The sequence below is a fragment of the Macrobrachium nipponense genome, chromosome 25, assembly GCF_015104395.2.
Source record: "Macrobrachium nipponense isolate FS-2020 chromosome 25, ASM1510439v2, whole genome shotgun sequence".
Lineage (NCBI taxonomy): Eukaryota > Metazoa > Arthropoda > Malacostraca > Decapoda > Palaemonidae > Macrobrachium > Macrobrachium nipponense.
This window is the reverse complement of record NC_087214.1, coordinates 68911722-68921844: the sequence shown is the minus strand read 5'-3', so window position 1 is coordinate 68921844 and position 10123 is coordinate 68911722. Positions and strand designations below refer to the sequence as shown.

Below are 10123 nucleotides of genomic sequence, written 5' to 3'. Positions count from 1 at the left end.
TATGGCTCATATAATTTATTGTTTTCAAGAGATAAGTCTAGAAACATCATGTCAGATCAATATGATTGTTACATGGAATGCCCTGAGATGAGGACCCTACTTGGTAATTCATTTTCATTTCATAATAATTGTAAGATGTTTGAAAACTACCGGATTTTCAAAGTTTGTGAAGCATAAGCATCAATGCGTAAACGTACCTAGCCTTGAAGCCTAGTCAGTGAATATTATATTATATGATGCATGGGAAAATTCACGCGTTTTGAGATTCAACCTCACAGATCATAATTTTCAGATCATCAGATTGTGTTAGTGACAGTCTAAAAACTAATTTATTTGTGATTTGTTTTTTTACGTATGTGTACATCTGAAACATGTATGCGCATGTGTGAACATAAACCAGCCATTACATGACATTAGGAACGTTTTAGAGAATAATTTATGTATTGATAAAACAGAAGAAAGACGATGACTCCACTCTAAAGACGCCTATGAGACTTGTCAAGAAGCTCGCAGATGTAGAACTTCTCGAAGCCGCACTGATCAGCAGCATAGTAGTAATTCTTGGAGCTGAAGAGGTACGAGAAGGCGAGACACCTTCCAGGAGCCGGGTCTCCGGGTGACACCGACTTGCCGTTGGAGTCGATACCTATCCAGTAGCCGGAGCTGAGGTTCACCGGTGTTCCAGCGTAAGACCACAGCCAGGGTGACCCAAGATATAGGCCGCCCAACCAGTAGCTGTACCCTGAAAGAGACAATAACAATCAGACAGTGTTTAGACAGAAAGGTTAGATTCAACAGTGATGAAGGCTCCCTATCTAGTAGCTGTACACCCTGTAAGAGGTGTTGACTCACTGCCAGTGCTTATACAGAAAGGGTAGATTTAACACCAAATCTGGCGAGTGGCTTAAGGATTTTTGACTTTGAATTGACCAACTCACCTGTCGTTGCCTTGGCTAAGGAAAGATACTGGGAGAGTTCGTCCAAATCAGGGTAGGTGAGTGGTTCGGCCAGTTTGGCACCCATGTCTTCGCAGAGCTTGCTGGCTTTCTGGAATTTTATAGCAAGTAACTCATGAACCAAAGATGGAACCAGTGAAATATGGAACACACAAGAAGCATTAGCTTCCAGGAGGGAAAAGTGAACTAGCAACACATGGAACACGAATGGAGCAAGCAATCTAATGGAACATTACAAGAGTAGCATGTAGCTTAGGAACAAGTATGAAGGAGCAGTCTACGATTCAAGAACAAGAAAGTACAGGTTCAGTTCTCTGTTTACTACTTCTTTCACAATTTTAAATTACCTCTTTTGCTAAAGTGTAGCATAATTGTTTGAAAGAAAGCCGCTACGTTGTCAGTGAATTTATCCTTGAAAATTTCTCGTTTTGTGGGAATCATTAGTTCTTTGAAGGGGTGAAAGACCTCTTTGACACCAAATATTATCACCTTGTAAACATACATTGAGAACAACAAACTCAAATTAACTTTCGAAGGTATACTTAAAAGTGTCAGTTATAATGAAGACTCGCGAAGAGTAAGTCATCATGTGGAGGTACATGAAAGATTACTGCAGTATATGAAAAGCCAGTGACAGAAACAGCCATTAACTCTTGACTTTACAGTACGAGCAACAGCCGTGACATTAGACACAACAAAGGTATCCTTTTACATCAAACGTACCTCCCACACAGTGCGGTGATCCTTCCAGGCAGAGACGTAGTAGCAGCTATTCCCTATCCTGGTGAAGTTCTTGGAAGGGCAGGGCCTTCCTCCAGTAGGCGAAGGGGGCACCGTCGCCGGTGTGGTTTCCGTAGAGGTTGGTGAAGCTGCGGCAGACCCCAGGCGATCTATGCTCTGCCCTTGTTGTCCTTCGGGAAGAGAAAAGGATATAGTACTAAATTAAACCTTGGATTTTGTTGTTTAAGTATTTTTTTTTATTTCAACGGATCTTTTACATTCTCTTCTGCCTCTGTTTTTTCTGATCTTGACCTTTATTTTGCTTTCTTTAGTTTTATTTTCCACTCTTGTTTTCTTAAGAGCAAGGTCCATTAGGCCAGCTGGAAAACTAAAGAGCAAGGTCCATTGGGCCAGCTGGAAACCTGGTGCCCTTAACTAGAGCAGGCCCAAATGAATCAATGGACCTTTCTGGTTCCTAAGAAACTATAAATCTGGAAAAACAGAGGATACACTCACTGAACTGATTAAATTTAAGGAAAGGTTCCCTGAAAGTTGTCAACTAGGCCACACGAATGGAGGAGGACACTTGCATTGGCAATCTAGCTGGCCCCTGTATTAGGTAAAGGAACTATACGACCACTTACCAGCACCAGAATTCAAGATGATGTCCTCCAGGCGGGTGAGCCTCAAATTGAGTTCTTCGATAGTGTCAGCCATCAGGGTGATGGCTTGGTGCACTGCCTCTGAGACCTGGCTGCTCCTGATGTCTGAAGGAGGAGAGTATGGCTGATTATGGCTTAGTTCTTTGAATGTGAAATGGAAGACACAGATTTTTTTTTAAGGTGACATTGTAAAAATGGTGATTTTCAACACAACATTGTAAAAAAAATTGCTGTTGCTATTATGTACTTTTAGGATAAATCAGAAAAAATTGACAGCATTAGTGTTTTGGGGCTTTTAAAATTATTAAGTAGGAAAATAAGCATATTAAAAACACACTTTTTTTCAAGAGATTAAAAAAGTAATTGCCAAACTGAAAATGAAATTGACGTATTTTCCGTCCATTTACCACCATTGTTTTTACTAATAGTTTAGTTAAACTGTGTTGTGTTAAAAAAAAGTTTTAAAATTATAAAAAAACTCCATAAATGTAATAAATCAGCCAATATCCAACATTCGTCTACACATTTTTTTCTTTTCATTCAGTTTTCAATGGCTAGAAACACTTGTTTTATCCCTCCTAGATAGCAACCCCCAGAAAAATCTGGGGGTTGTTACCTAGGACTAATATTTCTTGGGGGGTCATTATATCTTTTATAACATTTACAGTCTTTTGTTTATGGTTTTACAATCATCCCTTGTGGGTCACTATCTAGGAGAGATCCCACTCATCAAATCAATTTCTTCGGTCTCTACAGCTTTTCTTTATCGCCAACTAGCACTGAATCACAGACGTGGGCTGCTCAGGACCTAGAATCCATCACTGTGTAAGACAGCTAAATCCTCTACAACAACTTTGAATCATCCTCTCAGACATCAAAACAAGACACTACAGTCAGCTATGATTTCAGGATGGAGTTGGTAGCCTGACACCTACGTCCCCTTAGATAGTTAAGCGTGCCCAAGTACCAATGATATCTGGCTTTGCTTGTTTGTCCAGAACTAGCTAGGGCCCATGGAGACTACTTACTGCCATGGTTGAGGATATAGAGAGCATCGTCCAGCTTTGTGTTCACTGTCCCGCCGTGCCCGTAGCTGGATCCATACACAGGGAAAGCGTTGGAAGAACTCCCTCCGCTGCCCGTGATAATGGGACTTCGAGAACTGATGCCACCTGGGAACTTCAGAGTCTTGGACTGTGAGCCACTGGGAAAGGATTCTGTCAGGGTAGAGAATAAATGTTTATTGTTTCTTCTGAAGATGTAATTTGGCTTGTACTGCTACTGTTAGTGTTAGTATGCCATATAATAGTAATTCAAATGCTTTTTCAGCTCATACTTAACCCTAGCCCAACAGAAAAGCATCATAACTCCACATTTGTTTCCATATGCATCTCAAAGTTTGTTTGCAGCCTGCCACTTCACAAAGTTCCACTGAAATCTGTTTGTAACTTTTGAGATATCTTGTGTACAGACATTTATACAGACAGAATACTGAAACCTTGTCCAGTTTTGTGTTAGTTTCAGCTACAAATCTTAAGAGGATCCATTGAAATCTGGCTGTAAATTTTTGAGATATCGTTTGTACAGACATTTTTACAGAGAAACTGGTATCAGTTCCACTACAGATGTGAGACTATGGTTAACTTAGGATCATAGTATTAGATAACCACAGTTCTCCCACTCACCTTTAGTGCAAATGCACCAGTCAGAAGGATTCTTCCCGTGGTAAAGGACTGCAGCTGAGCAACCTGGACAACACAGCATCTGTCCATCTGGGTCCAGTGTGTATCGGGTCTTTGGGCACTGTGAACATCCTGTTCCTCTGAGGCATCCACCTGTGGTGAAGATTACCTTTGATTATGCATTAGTTTCGTCTGAAAGTTCCACTGGGATGGTGAACCTAGGCTTTCATAGGCTTGAAGACATTGCTAACCCCTACCTTATGTAAAAACTGAATCAGTCCTATTACAGCTTTTGGTTGATTCTGCCCCAAGAGCAAACTGCTACAATCCTGGGTCCTTATCGACCTCTGTTGGCTCTTGTAGGTTGTCATGATATGAAAAACAAACCAAGCTTATCATTAGGATATGTAATTGCTCACGGTTTTCCTTTTTGTAAGGTCTGAGGTTGATTTGATAGGTTTATGAAGAGAAATTTTTATCATTTCAAAAACCAAGCAAGTAACTGACCTTTGGTGGACCAAGTTTTAAATAGTCTCACTTCGGATTCAATCTATGTGTTATAGCCCAATTTCATCATGTGCTCAAGGTCCAGCAAGTAGAATATTCAGTGTACCTTCGAAAAAATCACAGTTTCGATACCTGAACAAACTGGTGCACTCTCTTACAATCCACTGGACATCTGCTGACCTGAGCAGTGAATATGGTACCTGGTAGCACCAGGTACCTGGTAGAGTCTGGTATGCTCCACAATCAGAATGTGGAAAAGGGGCATAGGTCTAACGTCCTTTTCCAGTATATGCCTTCTGGAATCTCGTGTACCCCCAAGGAGGGTATGGAAAAAAAAAAAACATAAATGCCCTGTGGAGCTATAGTAGATTCACATCAACCGTACATCTGATGTGTAGCCCAGTCCCTTACGACGCTCCTGATCGGAACCTCTCTGTCTCTCTCGAGAGTTCACGTAGGCAGGATGTATGTCCCACCTCTCCTGAGGGATACGTCTTTCAAAAGTATCCCTCAGGAAAGGAGGCATATACATCCTGCCTACGTGAACTCTCGAGAGAGACTGAGGAGAGTTTCCAGCCCTGTGACTGGCTTATCAACAGCCAATCAGGAGCGTCGTAAGGGACTGGCCAAGACATCGGATGCACGGTTGGTGTGAATCTACTATAGTAATTGTTCCCTGGAGCCTGCCGATCAATGAAAGTATAAGTGACACTAATTATTCAAGGGATTACAGGACTAACATCCAACATCCGCAGTAACATCCGGGCCCCAAGGTCTGTCAGTGACCTTCGGGAGACCACTGGAATCGGCGGCTGCGGGCGGAAAAGGTCACAAGGTCGCGTATTTTCGGGTTGACCACGAAATAGGAAAAGCGGGGAATTTGTTGTTATTGTTTCTGTCGCTTTTGTTTATGCTTTGCTCGAATTAAATTTGTGGTGGTGTTTTCTATTTTATTTTTTGTTTTTGTTTCTGCGGAAGGGCTGATATATGTATATTTTATATATACGTATATATATATATATATATATATATATATATATATATATATATATATATATATATATATATATATATATATATATATAGTATATATATATATATATATATATATATATATACACACACACACACACATATATATATATATATATATATATATATATATATATATATATTATATATATATATATATGAAATTTTGCAAAGGCATTACTGGGTTTACTTTCTCTATTTAACTTCTATTAACTGATTTTCTTATGAATATCAGTGAAGATTTTGCCGTTTCGAGTTTTCTGTAAAAGAAAACTACTAAGATGGCTACGTCTCCCTCCATCCACACTATTTTCATGTCCGCCCTCAGATCTGAAAAACTAGTGAGGCTAGAGGGCTGCAAATTGGTACGTTCATCATCCACCCTCCGATCATCAAACGTACCAAATTGCAGCCCTCTAGCCTCGGTAGTTTTGATTTTATTTAAGTTTAAATTTAGCCATGATCGTGCTTCTGGCAACGATATAGGACAGGCCACCACCACTGGCGGGCCACCACGTTTTAAAGTTTTATTAGCTCGTTTTTATGGATATCAGTGAGATATTGGCCGTTTTTTTTAAATTATTTTTTTAACAACCAATCGATGTTCATTGAGAATGATTACAGATTCATTAGAATGTTACAGGTAGAGTCTGGGGCTCGAGAGTATAATGATAATGATAATTTTATGGTTTTATATAATAATGATAATGATGATAATAATGATAACTTACTGATGTTTTCCGAATCTCCTCTGACGTGACTCCCATGATTCCCTAGTAGCATCAGCATCCCCAAGATGGATAGAATGACGACGCGAAAGCTTCCTACTCCAATCATTTTTACTTTTCTTTTCTCGTTCTTCCAGTCTTTATTGTCCGTCTTTCTCCTTCTTACCCACTTTCGTCGATAGTTTTCTTTCCTACTTTCGTTAATAATGCATTAGGTGTTCTTTCACTCATTTATCATCTCTCTCTTTTTTTCTTTATCTCCTTTATTCTGAATTTTGTTTATTCACTCATTTATCTTCTCTCTTTTTTCTTTATCTCTCCTTTATTCTGAATTATCACCTATTCACTCATTTATCTCTCTTTTCTTTATCTCTCCTTTATTCTGAATTATCACCTATTCACTCATTTATCTTCTCTTTTTTCCTCTGAATTTCACCTATTTGCTCATTTATCGTCTCCGTTTCTTTATCTCTCCTTTTTTTAATTTCACCTATTCCATATTTATCGTCTCTTTTTCTTATCACTCCTTTTTTTTTAATTTCACCTATTCCACATTTATCGTCTCTTTTTCTTATCACTCCTTTTTTTTTAATTTCACCTATTCAATGTTTATCGTCTCTTTTTCTTTGTCTCCTTTATTCTGAATTCTCACCTAATTCACATTTATCATCTCTTTTTCTTTATCTCTCCCTTTTTTAAATTTCACCTATTCCACGTTTATCGTCTCTTTTTCTTTATCTCCTGTATTCTGAATTTCACAACGAGGCAAATAAAGAAGAAGGAAATAGCGAAGGAGAGAAAATAGGACTTCCTCGAAGGCTTGGGGGAAGCGAAGGATCTCTCTGTCTCTCTCTCTCCAACTTTCTCTCCCAGGTCGAGTTCAATATTACAGGATCCTTTCCGGCCGCCTACCTGTGTCCAACTGAGCCTTGGTAAGTGACCCACCTGGGGTTTTTATAACCTCGATTTTTGTTGTTGTTGTTGTTGTTACTGTTGTTGTTCCCTCTCTCTCTCTTCTCTCTCTCTCTCTGAAACAGGAGATATATATATATATATATATATATATATATATATATATATATAGAGAGAGAGAGAGAGAGAGAGAGAGAGAGGAAGAGAGAGAGAGGAGAGAGAGAGAGAGAGGCTCATAAGGTAATCTTGGGTTGTACGAACAAAGGTTGAGGAGAATAAATGATTACGGTAGTGAGTGAAAGTGCGTCTCAGTGAATAATAATAATAATAATTAATAATAATAATAATAATAATAATAATTACTATTATTATTATTACTGCTGCAGTAAATTACGTACATGGCTGTTGAGTGAAACGAAAGACAAGACACTCCACCTACGTCTTGACAGGAGTTTGGAGTGTCCAGTGTTTGCAGATGGTGCAATAGTCAATAGTAACCAGGAAGATAAAGAAATGAATAGAGTATTGATGACAGAAGAAGAAAAAAGTATATATTAGCTTAACCAGACCACTGAGCTGATTACCAGCCGTCCTAGGGGTTGGCCCGAAGGGTTAATATAGTAAATTCACATCAACCGTGCACCTGATGTCTAGGCCAGTCCCTTACGACGCTCCTGATTGGCAGTTGATAAGCCAGTCACAGGGCTGGAAACTCTCAGTCTCTCCCGAGAGTTTTCAGGGGTATGATCTACGTTCCACCTCTCCTGAGGGATAGTTTGCCTTATCAACAGCCAATCAGGAGCTCCATAAGGGACTGGCTTAGACATCAGATGCACGGTTGATGTGAATCTACAAGAGATATTTTTACATGGCTAGGAACCAATAGGTTACTCAGGAATACATTTCTGATCACCAGAAATAAATTCCTCTGATTCCACGTCGGCAGAGCGGGGAATCGAACTCGGGACTGCCGAATCGGTAGGCGAGCACGTGACCTACTCGTCCAACGAGGAACTGGTGATGGAAGAACTGGCTTAGTTAATCCATATGAATAATTGGTAGTAAATACAGTGGATGATAATAAAATTAATGGATAATTGACTGAGTCACAGAATATGAAGCCTAGACTGGGTTGCATGAGGGTTTGTTGAGCCAAATCTCCTTTATGGGAAAGAAGTTCGGGAAGAGGGACCTTTGAAAGGAGTAAAATATAATATAGGATTTTGAAGAGCTATATAGAGTAAATAAAGGTTAATATCTCGAGAGAGTTTATCCCCCATTCAGTCGTGAAAGAATGAATTAGGCAGTGATCGTTTTCTTATATACACACCTTGAGAGCCACCTCCTGCGAGTGTGTGTGTAAGTGTATGTTAGTGTGTGGTGCGCGTGCGCATTACCGGATTGCCTGCAGGCGCCAAGAGAAAGTTTGAGGAGCCGCCATTTATAGACATGATCGAGAAAAGAAAATATGATATTCAGAGTGAAACTTCACGCAGAGAGAGAGAGAGAGAAAGAGACAGAGAGAGACAGAGACAGAGGTGGACGACCTAACGAAGTATATATACATATATAAAAAGCTGCCTCGTTACGTAATGCTTTGTAGCTCTTTTTAAAACGAAGACAATTAAAAAGAACTGCTTTCAAAACACCTAAACGTTACACTGGGTTAAATGGTAGGTATTCACACGGGGAGTCTTGTTGAGTTGCCAGTTAGTGCTGTAATGCTTGGGTGGAGTTGCCGGTCAGTGCGATCCGGTGGGTATTGTCCTAAAATATTGGGAGGGTTATATTTTAATTATTATTATATATATATATATATTTAAATAATAGTATATATAGATATATATATATATATATATATATATATATATTATATATATATAGTATATATATATATATATATATATATATTTTTTATATATATCAGCCACCGCCAGCCCCCTCCACGAGTCTTGCTAATCTAAAAAAAAATTCAAGAGGAAGACATCTGTCAATCATTTAGCCTCAGGTAAGATCCATATCACAATATAAAAAATAAGTTAAGGAAAAGGCTGAGTCATGGCTGGTCCATTTTCTTTTATAACTTGAAGTTCTACTACCTCTCTCTCTCTCTCTCTCTCTCTCTCTCTCTCTCTCTCTCTCTCTCTCTCTCTCTCTCTGACCTGCTTTGTGATGGATTTCGTAACTTCTTAGATAAAAAAACTTTACTTATAAAAGCCTGTCTCATTTTTATTTCACTTATTGTATTTCACTTCTATTTTTTATATATATAGTATATATATTCTTGTATAATTCCAAGCTTCTTTGTTTTAATTCAATGCGATGGGGAAGTACCCGGAAAAATGGCGGGCGTACGGCAGCCGGAAGTGACGCGTTCGGAACAATGCTTAGCGGTGCCATTGTTGTGGCACTTGGCACGCGCCGACACCGGAAGCTCCTTGGTTGGGGGGGGGGGAGGTCATGTTGAATGCTTACTATTGTGTGAGGATGTAGGATATAGGATACAGTATTGTATCCTGTTACAAAGCTTTGGTTAAAGGTCATATAGGGTTAGTTTGTGCCGTAGCTGTGTCCATGGCACTTTTGGGCGAAGGATAAACCTACAGGCCTACGTTTCTTGGGTGCAAACAGGTCACCCTTGGTCAGAGATTACGACCTATAGGCCTACGTTTCTTGGGTTCAAGCTGGTCACCCTAGGTCAGAGGTTACGACCTACAGGCCTACGTTTCTTGGGTGCAACAAGGTCACCCTTGATCAGAGGTTACGACCTTCAGGCAACCAGATCACCCTAGGTCAGAGGGTACGACCTGTAGGCCTACTATTCTTGAGTGCAACAAGGTCTCTTTAGGTCAAAGATTGCAACGTATAGGCCTATGTTTCTTGGGTGCAACAGTCACTCTAGGTCAGAGGTTACGACCTATAGG

General features: G+C 39.6%; 1 protein-coding gene across 3 annotated transcripts; it reads right to left on the bottom strand.

The window, feature by feature from the left end:
- Window positions 1-7200, bottom strand: LOC135199509 (uncharacterized). Of its 3 annotated transcripts, XM_064227619.1 has the most exons (8): window positions 6682-7200; window positions 6291-6626; window positions 4024-4173; window positions 3367-3555; window positions 2321-2443; window positions 1680-1867; window positions 939-1047; window positions 1-742 (listed from the first exon to the last, which is right to left on the bottom strand). In XM_064227619.1, the coding sequence occupies exons 2-8, from the start codon at window positions 6394-6396 to the stop codon at window positions 477-479; spliced, it is 1131 nt and encodes a 376-aa protein (XP_064083689.1). In that variant the 5' UTR covers window positions 6397-6626; window positions 6682-7200; the 3' UTR covers window positions 1-476. The 3 variants fall into 3 exon arrangements, with proteins under 3 accessions (XP_064083689.1, XP_064083688.1, XP_064083690.1); XM_064227618.1 differs by having other exon boundaries at window positions 6291-7200; XM_064227620.1 differs by lacking the exons at window positions 6291-6626; window positions 6682-7200 and adding an exon at window positions 4278-4940.
- Window positions 7201-10123: the final 2923 nt, after the last annotated feature.

What these genes read in the sequence shown, in the direction of transcription:
- LOC135199509 (XM_064227618.1), bottom strand. Translation starts at nt 6,396, where the DNA reads ATGATTGGAGTAGGAAGCTTTCGCGTCGTCATTCTATCCATCTTGGGG. An exon ending in CTATATCCTCAACCATGGCA is followed by an intron (nt 2,444 to 3,366) that starts GTAAGTAGTCTC and finishes CTCCTCCTTCAG; the next exon opens with ACATCAGGAGCAGCCAGGTC. An exon ending in CTTAGCCAAGGCAACGACAG is followed by an intron (nt 743 to 938) that starts GTGAGTTGGTCA and finishes TGTCTCTTTCAG; the next exon opens with GGTACAGCTACTGGTTGGGC.